General features: G+C 45.6%; 1 protein-coding gene across 1 annotated transcript in view; it reads right to left on the bottom strand.

The window, feature by feature from the left end:
- ABCA3 (ATP binding cassette subfamily A member 3) overlaps nt 1-25,554 on the bottom strand; it is a 113,490-nt gene that overhangs the window by 54,909 nt on the left and 33,027 nt on the right. The window contains exons 2-5 of the mRNA XM_084818746.1: nt 16,255-16,347; nt 9,729-9,993; nt 6,972-7,099; nt 4,335-4,500 (exon numbers count right to left, since the gene is read on the bottom strand). Of these exons, the coding sequence (XP_084674872.1) occupies nt 4,335-4,500; nt 6,972-7,099; nt 9,729-9,993; nt 16,255-16,308 (613 nt within the window). The 5' untranslated portion in view covers nt 16,309-16,347. The remainder of the gene's footprint in view (nt 1-4,334; nt 4,501-6,971; nt 7,100-9,728; nt 9,994-16,254; nt 16,348-25,554) is intronic.

Here is a 25,554-nt window from a genome sequence, read left to right as displayed (position 1 = left end):
AGTTAGATGTGCTCAGGCTTTGCACAGCTTGTTCCAGCCACAGAATTTTCCCATGGAATTACAAGCGTCCACTCCCTGGCTGTGCCTAGAGTTCAGGCTAATCTGTTCTAGCACACTTAATGTTCTAGTTGCCATTATAATTAAATGGACAATTAACAGCCTAATATTTGATTACAGATAAAAAATAATGGATGATCATAAATGTAACAAAGAGTGTTACAGCACCTTAGAGACTAACACATTTATTACGGCATAAACTTTCAGGGACCAGAACCTACTTTGCCAAATGTATGTCAGCCTGCAAGAAATACAGACAGCAATAATTACTCTAAAGCAGAGGTGGGCAATTTGTGGTCCTCCAGATGTTTTGGCCTACAACTCCCATGATCCCTCACTATTGGCTGTACAATTCTATCCCTCTGATGAAGGGCTCTGGCTCATGAAAACTTAAGCCATCATCATCTTCATCCTTTTCCTCACTGGGCCTAATATTTCCTAAGCACTGTACAGATATCAGAAGTTAAGACAGTTCCTGCCCACAGGCTCACAATCTAAATAAATGGGGAGGGAAGAGAAAAGTAAGCATTGGTTGGTCTCTGAATAGGTGTTCTTTCTGGAAGGGAGAGGTGAAGCAAGCTCCCTGCAGATGCCCCTTCTCTGACCACATATGAGGCCAGGTTGGTCTCTCCCCTTGCTGTGACATTCTTCCTAGGAGGCATGGGGTGACCCTTGGGCGCCTTGCTGATGGATGATGCTAATTAATGAAGGTGCCACAAGGCTTTTTGTTGTTTTTGCTGCTACAGACTAACCCATTTGGACTTCATGAGCATAAAACATGTTCTGCTCTTATCTTGTTTACCTCTTTGCCTTTTGGAGCATTTTGTTTTGTTCAGACAACTTATTTAGCCACAAGGGAAGGAGGATAGTCAAGTTTTAAGCAAAAAGACCTGACAAGAAGTTGAATATGGGCCTGGTATCCCTTAGCTTTGTCTCCCTTAACTTGTATTAACAAGACGCTTTCAAGACGCTGAACTAGAATAGTCCAGTACATCAAGTATTTGGTATTTTATTACACTTATATACCACAGTTCTGCCAATGCACTCAAAGTTTCACAGTTTAAAACAATGGCTTACAATTTAACAGATGCCATATAAAGGGAGGGGGGAAGTTACAGGGAAGATAGAGGAAAACCAAGAAAATTCAGGTACTATGTCCCCTGCATGAGATGGTTCTTCAAGGCGCTGAGCCAAATGGCAGCTGGTCTCAACTGAGTAGAGGATGGAGGTGGTTGCTGTCTCATCTCTTTAATTTTTGTGAACCGCCCAGAGAGCTTTGGCTATGGAGTGGTATAGAAACAAAATAAATAAATATTTTGGGCTGCATTAATAGAAGTATAGCTTCCAAATCCCGGGAAGTACTAGTTCCCCTCTACTCAGCACTGGTTAGGCCTCATCTGGAGTACTGTGTCCAGTTCTGGGCACCACATTTTAAGAAGGTTGCAGACAAACTGGAGAGGGTTCAGAGAAGGGCAACAAGGATGATCAGGGGACTGGAAACAAAGCCCTATGAGGAGAGACTGAAAGAACTGGGCATGTTTAGCCTTGAGAAGAGAAGACTGAGGGGAGATAGGATAGTGCTCTTCAAGGACTTGAAAGGCTGTCACAGAGGAAGGCCAGCATCTCATCTCGATCATCCCAGAGTGCAGGACACAGAATAATGGGCTCAAGTTACAGGAAGCCAGATTCCAGCTGAACATCAAGAAAAACGTCCTGATTGCCAGAGCAATACGACAATGGAACCAATTCCCTAGGGAGGTGGTGGGCTCTCCCACACTGGAGGCATTCAAGATGAGGCTGGAAAGCCATCTGTCGGGGATGCTCTGACTTTGATTCCTGCATTGAGCAGGGGGTTGGAATGAACCCTACTATTCTATGATTCTGTGAAATAAATAATAAACCAGGAGTGTTCTCTGGAATCATCAAATCTCTCAGGAATCTAAATCCCTACAAGTTACCAACACACCATTCTTTGTCTCTTTTTCCTCCCCACCCTCCACCCCGCTTTTTTCCTACCTACCTCATCCTCTTGCTGTATTGACATGTTTGAAAGACATCTCCGGGTGCTTTTGCCACCAGACAGAAGATATGTCATGCATATTGGCTGGCAAACTGCACGGGGCCTGCCTGGCAGAAAAATTTCAGCAGCCCGTGTCCGTGTTTCAATTAGGAGATGACTAACGCAAAATCGTGCCAACGCTGCAAAGCCATTTGTTAAGCTGCTAATGAAATGCATTCTGCTGCGGGTTCCTCCATCGCAACTGAGCCAAAGAGATCATGAAAGCGGGTCCAAAAGAGACAGGCATCATATCCAGCTTGTCCTTTGAATAGTAAATCAGCAGGCAGGTGGAAATAGGGTCTCCTGCTTCTAGCAGCCTGTGCTGGCTAATGACATCCTGGTTTTGCTCTGGTGCCTGGCGCAAGAGGCTTCTGGATGCAGCCTGGCTCCACTTGTAAGATGCAGAGCAGGATGGGTCTACTTTGCTTGCAGGGGGCAGACCTATTCTGAAGCAGAGTGAAGCCATTTCTATGGGTGCCACCAGTACCCGCGCCAGATTTTGGAGGGCTCATGGTCAAGTATTTGAAACGTTGTCACAGAGTGGAAGGCCAGGATCTCTTCTCGATCATCCCAGAGTGGTCTTGTAGGCCCCTTCCAACCCTGCTATGCTATGATTCAAGACCCCCTCCATGCCCCCCTCCCTTGGGGGGTCTGCCTTCTCACTGCCCTTGCTGCCAGCTGCTCCTCATTCCCTTTCTCATCATTGTGACCGCTTGCATGCTTGATGGGCAGAGAGCCAGGGAGCGAGTTGGCCGTGACATCCGCTGCTCCTCCTCCTCAGGTGGCAATGGGGGGGGGAGCAACTCCAGGGGGCTCTTGCCAGTGGGCCCCTGCTGGGGTGTGGGCCCTCGGCAGATGCCCAGCCGTGCCCACCCTCGACGCTGGGCCTGCCTCCGTGCTCGTATTTCATAGTAAGTATAGCAGCATCATGAGCACAGGACAACCGCCCTTCCTTCCCCTTTTCTTTTGGTAAACCGACGGAATGGTGCCTTTGGGCCTGCATACCTAGCATGCTAGGTCCGGTTAATGGAGAGCAGCAGCCAGTGCTGACTTCAGGTTCTTGAGGGACCTTGGACAAGACGACCGGAATGGCCCCCTCCCTCCCCCCGCCCTGGTCCCCAGCTGCTCTGTCTCCTCCGCCTCTGTCTCATCATGGCTGCCGCTTGCTTGCTTGACAGGCAAGGAGCAAGCCGGCAGTGGCGTCTCCTGCTCCTCCTCCTCGCCACTGCCATTGTCTGGGCCGGAGCGAGAGGCAGATGAACGAGCAGGTTGCAGCGGTGAAGACGAGGAGCAACTCCGGGGGGCTCTTGTCAGTGGGCCCCTGCTGGGGTGTGGGCCCTTGCCAGGTGCCCGACCATGCCTCCCCTTGACCCCAGCCCTGGCTGCCACAACAGGGCAGGAGATTATGTGTTCTTTAATTATATAACGACAGCCCCTCTCCAAATGTTGGGGGGGAGCCTTGCTTGCCCCATCGTTTGCCATCTGAGACGAGGGGCCCTTGCCAGCGTCAACAACTGCAGCTCAATGGTAGAATCCAACTCTAAGTCCTACTTAAAGTAGACCCATTGAAATAAATGGAACTTAAGTTAGTCATGACTAACCTAAGTCCCATTCATTTCAATGGGTCTGCTGTAAGTAAGACTTTAGTTGGATTCTACCCAATTAGTTCTTGTATAGGAGGGTTATGCACTGGCCATGAAAGCCATCCGCCATGACAGATGAATGCAAATTTCTATTACAAAAAAAAAGATACTTTTTTATCTTGTCTTTCCTCGAAGGCTCTCAGGGTGGCTACAAAATCATCCCCCCCTCCATTCTTTCTTCACGAAGGTAGGTTAGACTGAGAAAGTGCCGCTGGTCAAGGTCACCCAGGCAGCTTCATGGGTGCATGGGTGTCTGAACCACCCACACCATGGTCCAGCATTCTAGCGCAGCTTTCCCCAACCTGGTACACCTCCAGATGTTGGATTGCAACTCCCATCATTCCCAGCCAGCTCGGCCATTAGCTGCTCTAACCTCTATACCAAACTGGGATTGTTGTGAGGATAAAATGGAGGGCCACATAAGCCGCCTAGGGTTCCTTGCAAGAGGAAAAAAAACGGGACAGAAATGTAATCACAAATAAATAATATTAAATAAGGCAGCTTCCCACATTTCTATGTCCCAATGAGAAAGTGGTCAACTTTCATCATGAAGTCACAGCCCAGATACTACTTACCTGGCGTTCCTCCATCATCATACTTGGCTTCTCGGGGGCCCGGCAACTGGAACAGTGGGAAGAGGTAGCCGGTATGCCAGTCCCGGTCCCGGTTGGGGTTTAGTCCAGTCCGCTCACCTGGAGGGGCATTCCTAGGGCTGTATTTGAAACGTAGCTGGTAACTGACCTGCAAGAGAGAAGAAGTAAATAAGGAAAGGGAAAAAAATTGTAAAACCATGACTCCACCAAAAACTCTGAAAAAGGTAGAAGCTCATCTAGGAACAAGAGAGTGAGAGAAGGTCCCAGGGGGAAAGAAGGTAGAAACTGTTAGCATTTCACACCAGAGCACTATAGACAAGGGCTACTGTGGGAATCAGTGGCAGGTAGCCAACTGTTGATTGCTGTGGTCCATTTTTGTAGTCTTGAAGCCCAATTCATATTATTGCTTGCAGCATGTAGAGATCCCATGCGACCAAGCAAGTGTCTGAATCCAATATCCACAGGAGCAAAGCTCCTCATGTAAAGTTCTTTTCCACCTGATAATTATCCAGCCCGGTGCTTCAATTACAGGGAGAAGGGGCAGAGAGGGCCCACCCCCCTTACCTTTTGTGACAACATCCTTGGCTACTATTTTTAGAAGGATACAGGGGAGTCACAGCTTGGCTGAAAATGTGGGTGGGTGGAGAGAAGCAGGGCCTTTGGGGTTTTGTTAAGGGACTCTCTACTATTCCCTCAATAATTTGGTCCCTTGTCCAGCCTGGACAACCATCATGTGGGATGATGTACATCTCAATGCCTTCAGACACCCTTCAGGTGCTGGGTAAATGGGCTTTCAGATAGCCTCAGGATGGCATTCACCCCTAAGCCTTCACCATTCGATGACAGTACCATGAAGAAAGCACTGTGGAACTGCTAACACAGACTGAATGCCAGAAACAATTTCCCCATCACCTCAAGGGAATGGGAAAGTTCAGATGGTCATGTCTCAGCTTAATAAACCGAAATATGAACGAGCCTTATGGCTGCACATCAGCTTCTTCCCACGACCCAGCAAACAAATCAGGAAGTCTTTGTTTACAATTGTTTCCCATTTCATCCAATACAGGAAGCCGTGGTTAACAGTTTCAGAACAAGCCAGGATATAAAGCCAACTTCCAACTGTGGTTTAATGTGGCTTCTTTCAGAAGTGTTAACCGTAGTTTCCCAGTTCAGACAAAACAAGGAAGTCTATTTAATGGAAGGCTTTCTGGTTAGTTTGCCAGCTCACTCAAAGGGAGAAGGTGTGCTGGCAGAAGTCTCATTCACATCCCATCTTATTAAGCTGAGATATGAATGTCTGGAAGCAGTCAATGTGTTTCAATGGAAGCAGTCCACACATTTAGCTGTGAGTCGAGTGATCAGTCACAGAGTGACAAACATACACTGTGTAAATCACCCAATTATTATTCCAGAATGGTACCAGGAAGCCAGTGGGCTTTTCTATATTCAGCCAGTCACAATTCCGACTGTAGCTGGGGAGGGTGTGTGTGACACGATTGTAAATAACCCTGATATTCTAAGAAAAATTCAAGGAGGTGTGGAGCATCTTACTGTGGCATCTTGCTTTTGTTAAGCAAGGGCCTAGTTTAATCACATGCATGAAGCAGACAGAGAAAACGCTGAGCATATATTATATTCCACACACAGACACCCACGTATTAAGGATGTCTCATGGAAGGAAACCCAGTTTCCCAGTGCTGCAGGGTTCTTTGCTGCAAACAAACTAAGGATGATGTCATGTTTTCCATGTGTCAGGAAGGGTTTGTACACATGTTCACTGCATTCCAAGATGTTTGTTATCAGGGCAACAAATCTGTGCCCAACGAACCACTGCGCTGAAAACATCATAGCAGTTTTCATCTTAACACAGCTACTCTTTCTGCATTCTGGAATGGAAACCATCACAAATCAGCTGTGACTTCAGAGCAGGGAACCTGCAGGTTGTGCGGCCCAGATTAAGCTGCATCCCACTTTCCACCTGTGGGATGTAACTCTCAAATAATTTGGCCCAACTTTGTAACTCCCAAATAATTTTGTAACTCCCAAATAATTTGGCCCAACCCAGCTCAGGAGAGTGACAAAGGGGGAGAAGGAGCACCTCCTTTCCAACAGCTGCTTCCTCCCTGGAGCTGTTCTTGCAAGTTCCAGTCAAAACTGTTGCTTGAGAGAAAGTATACATAGAGATAGAGGGAGGCTCCTTAATGCAACAGCTGAATGTCACCGATGTTTTAGTTGTTTTATGGGGCTGTGGTGTTTTACTGATAATTGTCTTTAATTGTTTTAAATTTTTGTATGTCTGAATTTTGGTGTAAGACGCCTTGAGTCTTTTTTGGAGAAAGGCATCTAAGAAATGTAAGAAATAAATAAATACACTCATGCATATGCACGAGAATGAATTTGCATATCACGGTGCACAGAGGTACATTCTGATTAACACGTGCATTCATGGCTGCAGCCCACTAGCCAAGTTAAATTGTTCTCGTAGACACATGCGCATCTGTGCATGCGTGCGCATGCGCATGCACACACGTTCTCCAGCCCTGGTTTACAGACTGCCATTCATCGCCTTGACACATAGGCGGGGAACACTGGAGGAAGCCCGCCCAGAGAACCCCTCACCTGCAGTGGCAAGGGCTCCTGACTATGAGCGAAGCAGTGTTCAAATACAAGTCCAGCCAGCACATTGCCAGAGTGGTTATCAAACCGGATGTAGTCTTCAAAGTCTTTCTCAGATAGGAAGCCATGAGCTGCAAGGAAAATGAAATCCATACAATGAAAAAGAGGAACATCCAAGGTGTTTCATTCAGGACTAGACATTTTCCCATCCAAACACAGAATGTAAGAATACCAGCCCTGCTGGATCAAGGCCAAGGATCTATCTAGTCCAGGGTTTGGTTTCCAGTACCAAATGCCCTCTAGCAACTGTTATAAAGAGATAGAGTGCCTCTGGACCTATCCAAGATATCTGAAGGATTATCTCCTGCCATGTGAACCTGCCCCATAACTTATGATCATCATCATAGGCCCTGTTCTACATCCCACCACCTAAGGAGGCTGGGTTGGTGGGTGCTCAGCCTTTTCAACAGCTGCACCCCAACAGTGAAACTCTTGAGGGAGTTGAAATTGGCTCCCTCATTACTGCACTTTAGATAGGCAGCAAAGACCGTTTGGCTCCATTTGCTTGTTGTCGTTTCATAGCACCAACTTTAATTTTAATTGAATCTCTTTGATTTGATTTACGGTTGTGTCCCGTGTTTATTTTACGATGTGGAGGTATTTGTAATTGTATATCTCCCCAGACGCCTGGTAGGCAGAGAGTACGAGTCATAAATGTATTAAAAAAAAGAAAATACATATATTAACTAAGGGAAGAAATTATTTAATTGGGTAACCTTGAGTTCTAGTATTACGAGAGGGGGAGAATTTTTCCCTCTCTCCACTTTCCGCACCCCATTCATAATGTCTTGTTTGCATAATGAATTCCAGCAACAACATTTCTGCTGCTTTTCTGGGGCATTCTGGACCTTCATGGCTTGTGTGCTGCTAAAGCAGAGGTGTACAACCTTAGGCCAGGGGGCCAAATGTGGCCTTCCATGGCTTCCCCAGATGGCCACGTCCCATTCCCCCCCCAACTGTTTGGTGGTTTCCCAGCTTTTGAGCAGTTTTTCCCCACTCTAAAAGGTTAAGGTGCCCCTCCTGAGGCTTCGTTACTTGTAGTAAGAGCTTCAAGCTCAAATGGGCTGTTATTTTGGCCCCACTCATTTTGCCTTTGGTCCTGCCCACCACTGGAATGCAGCCCCTGAGAGCTTCTCTGAAATGGAACAGCCAATATTGTTGGAAGGGATGTGATCACATTGGTTCATACTTCCACCTTTGGTGAGAATGTTCTACAGTGCAGGAATTTTGGAACACGATTTTGCTGATTACTGTCAGGTATTTCTTCGTGTTCGACCGCTAGTAACTCCTAAAGCAATGCTGCTTCATCATTTTGACCCTATTGATCCTGGATTCCTGCACAAAGAACTTCTTAAGCCATTGTGTACAGCTGCAAAGTTATGTATAGCATGTAACTGGAAGCCCCCAAAGCAACCAGCTAAAGAGCAGTGGATTAATAAAATTTGGGAGTCTATTGAGTAGGTATAAACTTACTCCGCAAGTACAGCAAGCAAGGAATCCTCAGTAGAATGATATTATGGCAGCATGGTTTCCATTCATTTCCTATGTTAAGACACTTCAAACTTTTGATAAAGTTCCAAGAAAGTACAGTTGCCTATTTTTTTTTCCTGATTAATATGCACAAACTCACAAAATGACATACACTTAATGCACGCTCCTTTTATATGTTGTAGAACTTGCATTTTTACTTTCATTAGATACTGAGGTCTTACTTCGGTCGTTTCACTGTAGATGTTCCATAAGCCTATCATAGAATCATAGAATAGTAGGGGGCCTACAAGATCATCGAGTCCAACCCCGTGCTCAATGCAGGAATCCAAGTCAAAGCATCCCTGACAAGTGGCTGTCCAGATTCATCTTGAATGCCTCCAGTGTGGGAGAGTCCACCTCCTCCCTAGGTAATTGGTTCCATTGTCGTATCGCTCTGACAGTCAGGAAGTTTTTCCTGATGTTCAGCCGGAATCTGGCTTCCTGTCACTTGAGCCCATTATTCCATGTCCTGAACTCTGGGATGATCGAGAAGAGATCCTGGCCTTCCTCTCTGTGACAACCTTTCAAGTACGTGAAGAGCGCTATCCTATCTCCCCTCAGTCTTCTCTTCTCAAGGCTAAACATGCCCAGTTCTTTCAACCTCTCTTCATAGGGCTTTGTTTCCAGTCCCCTGATCATCTTTGTTGCCCTCCTCTGAACCCTCTCCAGTTTGTCTGCATCCTTCTTCAAGTGTGGTGCCCAGAACTGGACACAGTACTCCAGATGAGGCCTAACCAGTGCTGAGTAGAGGGGAACTAGTACTTCCTGGGATTTGGAAGCTATGCTTCTATGAATGCAGCCCAAAATAGTATTTGCCTTTTTTGCAGCCACATCACATTGTTGGCTCATATTCAGCTTGTGATCTACAACAATTCCAAGACCCTTCTCACTTGTAGTGTTGTTGAGCCACATATCCCCCATCTTAGTCTGTAACGTATCAGTGACAGACTAAGATTTCTAATGAGTTCCTTTGTTTCTTTAGTGAGTTTGATTTATTATTACGTACGTTCTTCTTTTTGTTGCCTTTATGTTGTTAAACTTATTTCAAAATAAAATAAAATTTCATGAGCAAAAAAAAAAAAAAAAGGCACCAGGGATTATGCTACAGGAGGTGGCCTCTATACACAGAAGGAAACATTTGCACACAAGTGGCCCTGCTTAGTTTCTCACCTTTGATACTGATATCGAGAGCCTCCACCACGGTCTCAACAACGCTCCTCACAGCTGTGTTGTTGGAGGGGATGTACGCCAGCTCCCAGGGGCCTCCTGGGTGCCAGTGATGGAAGAAACTGGGCAGCTTGTCTACTGGCATGTCATGGTAGATGGTGGCATTGGGGTGGTTGACTGAGTGCACTCGGTGGCGAAGGGCAATGAGGATCGCAGCAAACAACAGCGGCAGGCAGATCTCGATGACCGTGACCAAAATCTGGCGTTTCTGTGGAACAAACCAGGGGAGCGCACATTCAGCTCAATGCAAGAGGATGTAACTGAACTACCCATAAGCATGTTGAAGCTTATGGGTAGATCAGAAAACCATCAGTGCTTCCCCAACATGTGGACAGGTCGAAGTGAAGCCTCACATGCCCTGATCCGGCAATCAGCTTGTGCATGTGCCCCAGGAGCTGAGAGCATGCAGAGCATGTGCTCTGCCACAGAGGGTGCATTTATTTACTACTACATTTATATAGCTGCCCTATGACACAAAGTCCTCACAAAGGTTTATCCCAGCCGCCCTCCACCTGGTACCCTCCGGATGAGTTGGAGCACAACTCCCATAATGGCTGGGGATTATGGGAGCTGCAGCTGAACACATTTGGAGGGCAGCTGGCAGGGGAAGACTGGTTTATCCAGAGACCCTGTACACTTGTAAATTGGTACAAGATGCAGCGGCGGCAGGCTGCTGATGTGGATCAGGAACTGCTATCCACTCTGGTCTGAACGCACATCTCCATCAACTTACTGCTCATTGCTGCTAGAAAATAAGAACCGCCTTGATATGTCACAGCAAGGTCCATCCAATCCAGCATTCTGTTCCTGCGACAAATTATCCACCAATTTATTGTATTCTTTTAAAAAGCCATCTTGGGGGCAGTGACAGCCATGCTAGCCATGCACACCCCTCTTTTGTAGTAGGGTACCTTTGCACCTCAGCAGCAGACCACATGTTTTGCATGCAGGTAGTCCTAGGTTTTAATCCCTAGCATCTCCAGTAGGGCTAGGAGATCTTGCCAGAAACCCTGGAGAGCTGCTCTCAGCCAGTGTCAACAAATGGAACAATGGTTTGTCTTGGTATAAGGCAGCTTCCAATGTTCCTGTGATGTAGCCTAAAATGTGCTGTGGCAGCTTTGAGACCAAAGGTTCTTCCAGATGAGGCTTTGATTGTGCCATCACCTTGCCTCAAGCAAGAAATTTTATGGGGAGGTCCAGACAACATCACCTTCCATTTGTAAGCCTCCCACGTACTCTGGCCTTGATCCCTCCCTCTGGGTCAGAGGTGGAGGCAGCATTCAGTGAGCCACTGTTTTTCACCCCAGGACTTTCTAGGCCAGAGGATGTGGCTTTACCGGACTCTTTGGACTGAGAGTACACCCTCCTGCCCAATGCAGTCTTCACCACCACCATTCAGGAGGACTCAGCAGCTGCAGAATCAGACAAAGGCCCGTTAAGAGACAGGCAGCCCCTCAGAGGGGGTGGGGTTAACAACAGACCCAGATCAGCCAGATTTCCTAAGGCCTCAGAAGACCTCTGCATGTTGCTGAGACAACAGCACTTCCTGAGTGAGCTCCAGCCAGCATAGTTCTGTCCAGGGTCCTGACAGGCCCTGCCTTGCCATCCTGCTTTGTTGCTCTTGACTCTGCCTTGCCCATGTAGTAAGCGCAACTGATTCAGATCAGCTCCTCTGGGAACTTTGAGCTGAGCTAGACAGGACACTGTTATTTCATGGCCTTTTCACACACAAAAATTAGGAAGGAAAAGATGGAATAGCTTCACAATGTCTTTTGATTGATAGCACTAGGAGCCCTCTGTCTGGAAGAACCCAGCGTGCCTTTCCAACCATTCTGTTTGTAATGCAATAAATGGGGAGCCATTTTCAGGGCATCTCTCTCTTACAGGTACATCACAGTCTCTAGGCACTCAAATCCCAATTTCCTGTTGTGTGGAAGCAGGTAGAAAATCAGATCCAATCTCTACTTGTGCTCTTTTATAGCACTTGCTGTCAAAAGCGTGTAGGTGTCTGGATCACCCGTTAACCCATGAATAAGAGCTGTCAATCTTTGTAAATGCTGCCTGTCTTGTGGACATATGATCAGGACTGACCAGAGCTATTGCAACTGTCTTACAAACATCATACTTAACTCTGCACAGTTCAGATTTATCATGCCAGCAAGTAAAAGTTATGTGGCAGATGTTAAGCAGGTCCTGAGAAGTAGGTTTGGGTAAAGACTGTGACTTTCCCATGGCCATCAATTGCTTTGTAACCAAGTAGAGAATTTAACTCAAAGGGCTCCCCAGTCCAAAACACTATCTACTACCACTTCACTGGTTTCACACATAGGGATGTCAGAGAAATCTGCAATGGATTCAAATAAATTTCGATTTGTATGAATCCATCCTGCAGATTCTGCACCAGACTGGCTTTTTCTGAGTCTTGCAGATTCTGTGGACTTGGGGACCAGTTGGGGGGGGGGGGAGCTAATTTGCTAATGTGCACTTGCACAAATGTGCTGATGCGTATTAGTGCATTTGCGCAAGTGCGCATTTGCGCTAATGTGAGTTAGCGCAAGTAGAACGAAGTTCTGGTTTTAAAAATCTGATTCCGTCAGTGAGTGGACGATGGAGTGAAAGATGCCTGACAATCCACAAAACCCGGACAGAATGGATTTAACAAAATCCATATACCCCTATTCACACATAAATGTGCAACCTCCATTAGGGGAAGGACCAAAGTTCAGTGGTAGGCCTCATGCTTTGTATGAAGAAGACTCCAGCTTTAATCCTGGGCAGTTAAAAAGATCTTAGGCAGCAGAGCTAGGCAAAAACTCAGCCTAAGACTTTGGAGAACAGTTGCCAGTCACAGCAGACAATCCTGGTCTAAAGATGGATCAATGGTCTGGCTTGGAATAAAGAGGATACGTAGGCAAAACCAGCCTGCAATATAGTACAGATGGTGCAGGCAGGCTATGCAACTAGCATACTGATATGGAATAATAAGTCCCTGCCCCATGACCAGGTAGGTGTCCCTTCATGGCCCTTTGATTTGTAACAGAAGATCCATTTACATCTGACAGGTGCAGTAGGCGAGAGACTAGAGGAGATTAATCTTGGCACTGGGTCGCTGGATTAAATCAGTGATTAAATCAATAAACTCCTTTAATCAGCCAGCAAAGACATGATCAATGTTTAAAATGGAACACAAACAAACAACAACTCCCAGTTGGGAGTCTTGCACAAGTTATTCAGGAGAAAGAGCTTTACTTCAGAATGGTCTGTAGGTGTTTACTTTCTTCACTTTGTTTCCATAAGAAGGATCACATTCAAAGAAATCATGGGAGGCTGAAGATGTTACTGCAGGCTCCAACCGCATGGATACATTTAAATCAACTGATGTGTTTTTAAAACAAAACAACCCCATGGAGCACAGTCCTAGGGACCCCTTAGTATGCATGCCATGTTTCACGTGTCTACGTTTCATGGTCTTAGCACTATGGCACTGACATTCTTAAGAGAGATTCAGAACGTTTTAAGTTCATGAGTGATTTTATATAATTTTATATATGTTTGTGTAGATGGTATTTATTTGAGCTACAGATTCAGAATATTCTATATGAACTAGGTTTGTATTAACTTTATGTCAATATGTTGTCTTTGTATTGTTATCTAGTATCTTTTGTCAAATGTTTGCTTTCTGATTGTCTGACGACTATATACCAATAAGCAAATCCAATATAAATCTAATGTGCGGTTAGGCAGGAGTTGCCTTGGTGAGTACTGCCATTCTCTCGCTGCCTGGGGCTTCGAGTATTTCTGAAAACCATGGGGATTCCATATAATCTTCTCCATTCCCATCCCCCCTGCTTTAAACAGTTGCCTTATGGCCTATGTAGAAAACCACATTTTAACACAAAGCCAAAGATGTCAACAGTATATAAGCCAGGCAGATTGTCCTAGTTTTGGTAGCTACATGCATAACTAACCTACATTTCAATCCTCGGCTGATCGCCAACACCATTTCCTTAGGGATTATGGAACACCCAACTTTACAGTGGGTGTGTGTGTCTGCAGATGCATGGGTCTGAAGTTTCTGACACAGCCCTGAAAGCCTTATTACAGCCTTCTCCAACCTGGTGTCTTACAGATGTGTTGGACTACAACTCCCATAATTCCCAGCTATTAAAGACTAAATTCCCTGGCTGGGAATTATGGGGGTTGTAGTCCAACACATCAGGAGGGCAACAGGTTAGGGACTTGCCCTATTGTATCAATGATATGTCCAGCCATTAAAGACTAAAAAAGGGAAAAGATCATGAACCCCCAAAGGAAGGGGCTTACCTTCCCATTTCAGCCTAGACTATGTTTTTCAGAGCCCTGTTACAAGAAACCCCCACTCCAAATGACATGTTGGAGAGGGTGAGAATTCAAGACAGGGGTGCCAATTTTGGCAGCATCCTGTATCATCCACATTTAGTTCCGCCCTCAGACGGCAAACATGGCGGAATTCTCTCCCTAAATACATTAGACTGGCAATTGTTGAATGCAGCAGATCTTTGTAAGGGGGTGTGTGTGTGTGTGTGTGTGTGTGTGTGGTGTGACTTTCCATATATAAGCAGTGGTATAACTTTCTATCTAGTTTTCTTTTTTCTGGAATCAAATGTTACATTTCCCCTTTATTACATGACTTCCATTCCGTGACAGAGCATTATTTAATGAGCCATTCCTATACTTCTGGAAGAATGTTGTTCTTGTTCTTCCTGTTCTCAAACTTGTTCTTTCAAGTTTGTCTGTATTTAGAGCATTTTTATCTTGCTCCTCAGTCAAAAAGGCTCCCGGAGTGGAGTACAAATAAGCAGTAAAAGAAGGCAGTCACTGCCCACAGGCTTAACAATCCAAAAAGACACAACACACGAGGAAAAAGAAAGGGGGGGGGGAATTAAGGGTGCAATCCTATGCATGTTTAGACAGAAAAGAGTCCTACAATTCCCAGCATGCCCCAGCCAGCTGGCTGGGGCATGCTGGGAGTTGTAGGACTCTTTTCTGTCTAAACATTTTCATTTATTTTTAACTATTATTACATTCCTATCCTGCTTTTTTTCCTCTTTCAAGGAACCCAAGGTGGCTTACATAATCCTCCTCCTCTCCATTTTATCCTCACAACAACCTTGTGAGGTAGGTTACACTGAGAGCCAGTGACTGGCCCAAAGTCACCAAGTGAGCTTCATAGCTGAGTGGGGACTAGAACCCGGATCTCCAGAGTCCCAATCCAACACTGTAAGCACTACACCACACTGGTTCTCAACATGCATAGGACTGTGCCCTAAGTCTTTCAGCAGGGCTGGTGGAATGGCCTCATTTCCCCCTAATCTCCCTCAACACAGCCTGCTGGAATGGCTGTGAGTGTTCAGGTGTAGTCCCATTGTTTATATGGCCAAAACAGCACCATTCAAGCATAAGAGGGAGGTATCAGCAGATGCAGGAGAACAAACAAATCTTTAGGAAAACGCTTACCTGGGGGGAACGCCCCATGCAACCCATAAAGGCTGTGTGCACTCAGTGACTACAGAATGTTGGCTGACTGACTGGGGGGCAGGATGTAATGAAGTATTATGGAGGAGGGCATGGCTGGCTGACCGACTGGAATTGTGAACAGAAACACTGTACACTGCAACATTTTGTTGCAGGCCCCACATGTCTCTACTGTCTTTTCGATGCCAAGCTAAGGCCATCCTGTTTCTCCACGTTTTTAATGGCAACTAATATCGATGAACTGCAACCTGCTTCTTATTTATTCTTTTTTAACTGCTATTTTTCTTTTCTTTGCTGCTCTTAGGGTCTGTTTTTAATTATCTCTTGTTGAGATTTCATATTGTTTTTAATGGATTTGCAGGCCCCCTAGAGAATTACCTAGAGGTGGGAATAAACATTTACGAAATGAATAAATATGGTCAAACATGTGGCAGGCCACATAATACAAGGCTGGTAGCCTGTGCTCACATCGGTGGTCACCGATTCTGCAGGCAGATTAAAGTGACTAGATCCTTTCTTCCTGCTGTCTGCATTCCAAGTTTAAATCAGAAGCAAAGGAACTAGTCCTTGGTGTTGCACTGTCAACTAGCCCTCAGCTGAAAAGTAATTAAGCTACAAGCGGTAGGGCAGTGATAATTCCAGAAGTAAACACAGAACTTAAAGGGAGGTACAACAGAAGCAGAGATGCACCCATAAGAAGACAAGCGGTCTGAAGTCTCCATTGTTTTGCATTGCCACATGTGGAAGTAAGAGCTTTGAGCTAAAATATGCTGGTATTTTTGGCCCCTCCCCTGTTTGCCCTTGGCCCCTCCCACCACTGGAATGTGGCCCCCAAGTGCTTCTGAGATGGAATTTCATCCCTCGGGCTGAAATAGGTTCTGCACCCCAATTTATGATGTTTGTTTGCTGCCCCATCACATAAAGTTCTCTGGGCAGCTTAGAATAAATGTCTTACCTGCAAGATGTAGTTCTTCCAGAGAAGAAGCCTGAACTGCCGTAGCACCACCATCCTTTACTTAGGAAGGGAGAGACACAACCACCCAGGGCTCTGCAGAAGATGACAATATGAGCTGTTAATTAAACATACAAAGCACATCCACGATCAGGCAAGTTGTTATTTGATGGAGGGACTGCTCCAATAACTGTTCTATTAAATCTGCCTCTATGTCAGAAGAAATGTGTAAATTATACAACAGAAATTTATCAACTCCCTCTCTCTACCTGCCACAGCCTCAGTCCTGATCAGTCCCCTAAGGACTGGCTATTTCCAGTTCTTAAAAGTATACATGTGACCCTAAGCTACATGTTTAATGTCACATGTAGTTTGTCCCGCTGTGATTTATTTATTAGTAATACTTGTATACCACTTAATGTAGTAGAATCTCTAAGCAGTTTACATATAAAAATATTAAAACCCACAGTTAAAAATACATATATAATACAATTTCACACCAACAAAATTCAACTTCCAACAACAAAGGTAATATAGTAAAAAAGGACAGGAAAACAGCACCGCATCATGATGATCATTTATAAGCCAGGGAAAGCTTGCGTGAACAAGGACATTTTCAGGAGGCATTTAAAATACACCACTTTTTCTGCATAATACACGTATTTGCTGCACTGAATTGTCTTAGCCTTGAATGGAAAACAGCCTTAAGGGATAGAAAGTACGGGGTAAAAATATTTTTATGAATAAAAAAAAAAAATCATTTTAAAGCTCAACTCCATCACAACAGGGGAGCAGAATGATGCTGACTAATATTGAGGCAGAGAGAGATTAGAGATTCTCTACATGGACACAAAGATGCTGTGGCACCAATGGAGGGGTTTAAAAAACAACAACAACCTCCCACGTGCAGGCGGGGTTGATATGGGGATGGGAGTGAGTTGGGGGGAAGGTTTAACACCCCCCTCCTCTTTCAATTCTCCCGATCCGCTTACTCAGTGGAGGGTGGTGGCTCTGGTGTCAGTGGGGCAGTGAATTCGCTCCGGATTTCAGTCAGAACTAGTCAGAACTCTAAAGCAGCCATCCAAAGTGCAAAGCAGGTGAGCAACTCAGTCTGCTGCCCATGTGCTTGACTGTAGATGGGCAACTTCGAGGCCCCCAGACTATCCCTTCTTTATCTTTAAACTGACCTTAGACTAGACTTAAGACTAGTAGAATGTGCCACAAACACAAGGCAAGAGCTACAACTATGCGCAGAGCCAACAAATCAAGCACACGATCTCAGCCACAGACGACATGTCAAGCCACAAGACAAAGAACAGGCCGATACGTAGCATGTCATCAAGGAATTAAGCATTTGTAAAATCGGTGCCTTTAGAAGATGGGGCTGGAAACTGTTTGCCCGTTTTACAGACGAAGTACACTACCGAAATTTAATTTTCTAAATATTTCTATTGGTTAAATACCGAGACCCCAAGACGATGATAAAGTAATTCCCACACATACCCCAAATTCCACCCCTGTTTGCTCATGTAAACTTTATCAGAGGAGGAGCTGCTCCCTGTTATCCAGGCCGGTCCTGCCATGGACTAGGAGTGAGTGCCAGAGTCATCAGCCATGGGTAGAGTTGGGTTGCTGTAGGCCTTAAATCCCTGAATTCTTCCACTATGTATTTGAGCTAGTGCTTCTGTGTGGGAAACCACAGGCCTCCAGAGGTACAAGTAGATCACTGGTTCTTTGCCTCACTTCACCCCTCACTGCTGGGATGGGTCTCTACCCTTGCCTGTCCTTGTGTTCATTTATTTTATTACAGATACATAAACCACCTTTCTTTTTGCAACACAAAAACTCAAAGCTGCTATGCTGGATAATGGCAGGGGCCTCCCTCTCCTGATATAATTTGGCCCACCTATTTATACTCTTAGTTCTCCCTGGAGGTGCTGCACCAACATCTGGGCTTCGTCAATGTCTGACTGCAGGTGTGGAGCTCATAAGACTGAACACTCCACTGTAGTAGTAGCAGTAGTGGTAATATCCCTTGATATAGAAAGCTAGCATGTCAGGAAGGAGAGGTTCTAGATTAGCCTTCATGTCATGCTAATTTTCTATGTGGAGGGACTTTCATTCCCACTTTTTGTATGAGCATTCAATCCTGTGTGCTCCCCATCCCTGTAGTTTGAAGCGGTACAGCCCGGACACAGGCTTACCACTCCAGTGAGAACTAGGCCTCTGGCGTAAGAGAGCCCCTAGTGTATATAATTCAAAGATGCCTTGCCTTTCCCATTTTCACTGTCTGGCCCTATAAACATTTCCAGGGTTCCTCGGTCCTGCCGTGTCTTGCTACATTGCCCCTATACCTTCCTGGGCTACCATTCTGGAATGGTTCTCTGCTTGCCTTTCTGTCCCGTGGTTTGCCTCTTGGTCAGATGCGGCAGCCTCACTATTTCACTGGGAAATAGTGAAGATCCAGGTTCTTCTGCTCTCCCCCCGCTATTTACTTTCCTAGCCACCTAATCCACTTAAAGCAGGGCTGTTGAATCTCAGGCCCGAAGGCTTCACCCCTTCCCCACATCACCACGTGGTTCCCATCCAGTTCCCCCTTACCCGCTATTGTTTGGTGGTTTCCCAGCCTTTGCGCAATTTCTTTCCCATTCTAAAAGATTGAAATGCCTGTCCTAAGACTTGGTTATTAGCAATAAGAGCTTTAAGCTAAAAACTGCTGGCATTTTTTTCTATTTTGGCCCCTCCCCCCTTTGCCTTTGGAGCCACCCACCACTGGAACACGGCCCCCGAAAGCTTCTCTGAAATGTAATTCGGCCCTCAGGCTGAAAGAGGTTGAACACCCTAGTTAGCGTGTACACTCTCTTGGTAACTAAGCCAAAGGCATTCACACTGGGTGAGAAAAGATTAGTTAGAACACAACAGAACAATGTTCACTTAACAAAAAAGGGTTTATTAATAAACTGAAAAAACCACAGAATTGTAGTCATGAGTAAAATGTTTCTAGATTCATATAATTAACCTACCTGCCTATTTTATCAGCTAGGGAATATCTTACACAAGGCAGTCATTTCGCCTCAGGAATCAAAATCTCTTTTTATCTCTGTCTTCGGCAACAAAAATGTAACATGGAATACAGACAGCAGAACCCCTGCTAACTCCAGACCGAAGACACTTAGCAAAAACCACTGGCTTTACATTTATAGGAATCGTGGCTGAAAAATTAATGCAAATGAATAACTTGCTTCAGGATATAGGGCAGGGCAAGTGTGGACTTGTCCCATCCATTGTATATTCAGGGTTAGGCATGAAACAAGGATCAATAAATAGTATTTCATGCAGTCTTGGCCCTTCGAGATGGAGATAGAGGGACCCATTCAGACACAGGCTGATGGACCATTACAAGTGGAATTTGTAACAAACGTTACATTGTGGGACGCTCTTGTTCAAGATTCCAGCCAGCCATGCCCTCTTCCAGGATCCCGGGGTTTCTGTCCCTGCCCCCAACACTCAGTTAGCATTGTGCCGCTACTGAGCATGTTCAGTCTTCACTGTGTTGTTTTTCTGAGCGGGGCGAGGGGGCCACCTTAAGTTTCCTTCCCTTCCCCCCACCCAATTTTTTGTACTTCTGAAAACTTTAGGTTTCCCCAGAGCATGCTGATAACCTTCTTGTACATGGGTGGTGCTGTTTTGGCTACGTAAGAATTGGCACTTGGAGAATGAGTTTGCTATTTGTATTTTGGATACTGAATGTCTATAATTTAAAAGGTTACATCAGCTCTCCATGGAAGGCTGCTTCTTTTCTAGAAAGTGAAACAGAGGAGAACTTTGGAGAACTCTCAAGGCTATATAGAGCATTGTCTTCCTTGTGACAAAAATAGGGAACAAAATATTCCTGCACATAAAGGGAGCATGTGAAGAATGCTTAGAGAGAGACTTAGCTCTGCTTTTCTTCCTTCATGAGAAGTCAGCCCCCTGGGGAATCCCAAACTGTTACTTGCTCAATTTAGGGAGAGTCACAAATTTGAAAACTTTTAATCTGAAGGGCTGTCAAAAAGTTGCATACAGTTTTATTGCATTATATTTATTCTTACAGCTCAAGAAGCAGAGAACTTTCTCTCTCAGTCCAATCCAGTCATTCCAGATGCTACATTTATCTGGGTCAAAGCACATCCTGTGTTCAATCCACCACAGAATACATTTATAGCATTTTTATTTTTTGATGCTATTATCATGAGCTTTTATTTAAGCTCAGTTGTTGTCAGCGTGGACACTGAGCCCATAGAATCCCGGAGTACTTCTGATGCTGAGGAAGAGCAGTCGCTCCTGGGAGAGGAGCGCGCTCCTCTTTCCCAGGACCAACAGCTGACGGAGCTTCCTCCCACCCACATTCCTAGTTTAGAAAGCAGTCCAGGGAGTGACCCAGCACAGATAGCAGACTGGGTGAATGCGCGGCGCAGACGCAGAGAGTGGCGCCAAATGGAGGGCGCGGAAAGGAGGCGTCGCGCCCGGTTCGCGCTCAAAGAACGGTTGCGCCCAGAAGATCCAAGGGAAAAGGGGAGGGATTCTCCCTAGTCCTTATATTCAGGGGTCTGCCAGTAATTGCCTTTCAAACGGGGACCAACTGTTCCAACTTAGGGCATAGGTTCGGTGCTGCTCAGATCTAGTTGCTACCTGTAGAGTTGTTAAGTTGTAAAAGAAGAATAAAGCTTTGAAAAGAATCCCTTTGTCTGTGTCTGGACTTGGCTACTGGATTAGACTGAGAGAGCCCTCCAAGGAGCCCTTGACAGTTGTAACCAGGGATCTTTTTTCTGTGTGTCCTATGCAGGCAAAATAGTAACACAAAAAATATGTTTGGTCTCTGGAAAGCTAATAATACAAGGCTTATTATCTCTAGCTCCCTGACAGGCAGTCCGTGCGAAGGTCCATGAAAATCACCTTTTTGCAACCAGATTTCAGGTGTGGAGGCAACAACAAACAGCCATAAAGGTAAAGGTCAGCACCCGTTTCAAGAACACATAGCAACAGTCAGTCAAGTAGACACAACAGATGAAAAGATTTTTGCTCGCTCTCTAAAATAGCACCTTAAGCCAGGAAACTTCTTGTTGGCCTTTGAGCCTCCTCACTGGTTGTGAGCCCAATGCATTCACATACACACTGCAGTGGAATCCCTCCATTGCCCCTCTCTCATATACTTACACACACACATGCACGCGCACGCGCACACACACACTTACACTTCAACATATTCTGACGCAGGATAAACTATGAGATATAATTTATGCGTTTGAAGTCACAACCTTAGCCTCCCCCTCGGGCTTGCCCACTCCCCTCTCTTCCTTTGGCCCAGACGTGAGGAGTTCAGAAACTGGCACTTCCATTTTTTGTTAACCAAGGCTTGTCGTGACATCCAACCCCAACAAATGGTGGATAATCTTAACTATGGTTTGCTTGAAACAAGCCAACTTCAAACTATGGTTTATGAATGCAACAGACACCGGTAGAACTTTCCCTGTAATTGGAAGGCGGGGCACTGAACTGTGGGGAACAGGGCTTCCAAGTTCATTTCTATTTTCACCTGGGAAATATTATGCAAACTGGGAAAAGGCCCGAGGCCCCTCATCACCTCTTGAGTTGTTTGAAACATTATAAATGCTTCTAAGTAGAGAGGTTCTTAGGTGCTAGATGCATTCAGGGCTTGCGTCAAGTGTAGGCATGGTTGGGCACCTGCCATGGACCCACAGCCCAACAGGGGACCTCAATGACAAGAGCCCCCTGGATGTGCTCCTCCTCTTCATCACTGCAGCCTGCTTGTTCACCTGCCCCTTCCTTTGTCTCAGACAACAGTGGTTGTGAGAAGAAGGAGCAGTAAATGCCACTGCCGAGTTGCTCACTGGCTCAATGAGAAAGAGGATGGGGACCAACAGAAGCTGGTGGCAATGGTGGTGAGAAGCAAGACTCACTGTGGGAGAGACCCATTGCTCAAGGGCCCTCAAAAACCCTGAGCTAACACTGGATGGATTGATTCAGTGCACCAATACTTGCAAACTAGATATGGTCTGTGATGTGCCTATTGATGAAAGGAACATAAGAAGCTGCCTTTGAAAATGGTCTGCGGTGGCTTAGTGGTTAAGACGCTGAACAGCAGACCAGAAGGTCAGCAGGACAGCAGTTCGAGACCCGAGTGCTGTGTGACGGCGTGAGCTCCCGTCTTCAGTCCCAGCTTCTGCCAAACTAGCAGTTCGAAAGCAAGAAATTGCAAGTAGATAAATAGGCACCGCTTCAGTAGGAAAGGTAACAGCGTTCCGTGCACCTCGGTGTTCAGTCATGCTGGCCACATGACCACGGAAGCGTCTTCGGACAGCGCTGGCTCTTCGGCTTAGAAATGGAGATGAGCACCACACCCTAGAGTCGGACACGACTGGCTGGGGACACCTTTACCTTTTTAACTTAAGCTGGACCAATTTGCGCAGCGAGATTGTTAATGGGGAGCGGGGACTGGCCAATGTGATCATATTATGCCAGTACTTTTCCACCTGCACTGACTGCCAGTCCATTTCCGGGCCTGATTCAAAGTGCTGGCATTAACATTCAAAGCCCTAAATGGCTTGGGGCCAAGTTACCTGAAGGATCATCTCCTCCAATATATACCTGCCTGGACCCTAAAATCATCTTCAGCTGTCCTTCTCCAGGGGGCCCTGCCAAAGGAAGTGAGGTGGGTGGCTACTAAGAAGAGGGCCTTTGCTGGTATAGCACTCTGGCTGTGGAATGTGCTTCCCGGAGACACTCACCTGGCGCCCATGTTGGGCTCTTTTCAGTGCCAGGTGAAGACCTTATTTTCCCAGACATTTTAATCTTTCAGTATCTGTTTTAAATCTGTTACTGTATTTTACATCCTTGCACTGCTGCTAGGTTTTATTTTGGTTTTTATTTGTATTTAATACTATAGTTTTAAACTTTTATATTGTATTTTACAATGTTGTATTTTATGGTTTTAATTGTTGTGAACTGCCCAGAGAGCTTCGGCTATTGGGAGGTATAGAAATGTAATAAATAAATCTCTCCGGTCTTACCCAAAAAGCACCTGCCCTCCCAGTTCAGTACTAAATAATGCAGTCAGCAAGAAGGGAGGCTGTTTGGGCACAGTCCATCACATGTAACTCTACTCAGCTCAGGGACAGCCATGGGAAATCTAGTATGGTAGCACTGGAAAGGCACAGTCAAAATCCTAACTGAGGTGGTAGGGTGGATCACACACCTATGGGAGGAGAGGAAATACAGACTTTGGCTTGGAAAGTGACCATGCAAAAGCCACCTTCACCTGGGCAATGAGGTGATCCAAATTGGACAGCATACCTATAAATGAAAGTGTTTTCAAGCTTAGTTGTGGGGCTTCTAACAACGTGCTGTGATCAACCAAGGCTAAATTATATAGAATCATAGAATAGTAGGGATGGAAGGGGCCTACAAGACCATCGAGTCCAACCCCCTGCTCAATGCAGGAATCCAAGTCAAAGCATCCCTGACAGATGGTTGTCCAGCCTCGTCTTGAATGCCTCCAGTGTGGGAGAGCCCACCTCCTCCCTAGGTAATGGGTTCCATTGTTGTATCGCTCTGACAGTCAGGAAGTTTTTCCTGATGTTCAGCCGGAATCTGGCTTCCTGTAACTTGAGCCCATTATTCCGTGTCCTGAACTCAGGGATGATCGAGAAGAGATCCCGGCCTTCCTCTCTGTGACAACCTTTCAAGTACTTGAAGAGTGCTATCCTATCTCCCCTCACTCTTCTCTTCTCAAGGCTAAACATCCCCATTTCTTTCAGTCTCTCCTCATAGGACTCTGTTTCCAGTCCCCTGATCATCTTCGTTGCCCTCCTCTGAACCCTCTCCAGTTTGTCTGCATCCTTCTTAAAGTGCGGTGTCCTGGACTGGACACAGTACTTCAGATATATATTGTATTAACAATAATCTCTGTATCGCAATTACCAGACTGCAAATCCAGAGCATGTATATCACACCCATTCAGGTGACACATATTAATAATACAAGCCCTGTTACAAGAGGTGGAAGGAAAACAGTCATTGTGGTGTGCAATGATGACTGAAGTAACTCCAGCTGAAAAGATCTTTAAATATCATTTAAAACTTCATGACTCCTCAGTGGGATATTATCCATTATTTCAAGGATTTTTCTCAAACAAGCCACCTTGAGAACCCTTGTTGGATTGTTCAGGGTGGTTAACAAGCCACCATGTGGAAAATATCCTGCGTTCGGACAACACACTAACCCACGGTTCAAAAACAACCCGCACTCAACCACTGAGTTTGGGTTAGAGTGCTGCGCAAACCCAGCCACAGGATGCTTGGGAAGTGTCCATAGAGAAGGAAGGCACTTTTTATTTATTTATTATTATTATTGCATTTATATCCCGCCTTTTTTCCTCTTGTAAGGAACCCAAGGTGGCTTGCATTCTCCTCCTCCTCCACTCCATTTTATCCTCACAACAACAACCTTGTGAGGTAGGTTGGGCTGAGGGTCTGTGACTGGCCCAAAGTAACCCAGTGAGCTTCCATGGCCAAGTGGGGACTAGAACCCGGATCTCCCGGCTCCCAGTCCGTCACTCTATTTATCTATTTCATTTATGCCCTGCCTTTCCACCCCCGCAAAATGCGCTCAAGGTGGCCAACAGTGATAAAACTAATCAAGATTAAAATTATCAGTTAAAATTATCATAAAAACAAATAAGATTAAAATCACAATTGAAAAACACAACAATAAAAGAAATAAAAACAGCACCCAACCCAACAGAACCCGCTTTTGCAACAGATTAGCTTATATGCCAAAGGCCTGCTTAAATAAAAGAAGTCTTTGCCTGCCGGTAGAAGGCCATTAGAGAGGGAGCCAACCTAGCCTCCCTTGATAGGGAGTCCCAACGCCTGGGAGCAGCAACCTAGAAGGCCCTCTCTCGTGTTCCCATCAAGTGTGCCTCTGATGGTGGCAGGACGGAGAGAATGGCCTCCCCTAAATATCTTAAAGCCCAGGCAGGCTGAAATGGGAGAATTCGGTCTTTCCAGTAGTCTGGTTCCAAGTTGTATAGGGCTTTATAGATCATAACCAGATACACAGTAGCCCCCCTCTTCCATCAGCTGTGCTGAGTGTCAGGGGCAAGAACAGGTTAAAGCCCCTGTGTATCTGGACTGAAGAGAAGAGATCTGGTTACAACAACAGCATCTTTAAGTGCCATGAGGCCACATCATCAGTGAAAGTAACAAGCCGCAAAACCAGTTTCCCTTTATAATAAGAGGGCCA

Source organism: Heloderma suspectum, chromosome 12, assembly GCF_057233095.1.
Source record: "Heloderma suspectum isolate Gila_16-S chromosome 12, 16-S_ref, whole genome shotgun sequence".
Classification (NCBI taxonomy): Eukaryota; Metazoa; Chordata; class Lepidosauria; order Squamata; family Helodermatidae; genus Heloderma; species Heloderma suspectum.
The sequence above is the reverse complement of the archived record's forward strand: the minus strand, read 5'-3'. Positions and strand labels throughout refer to the sequence as shown.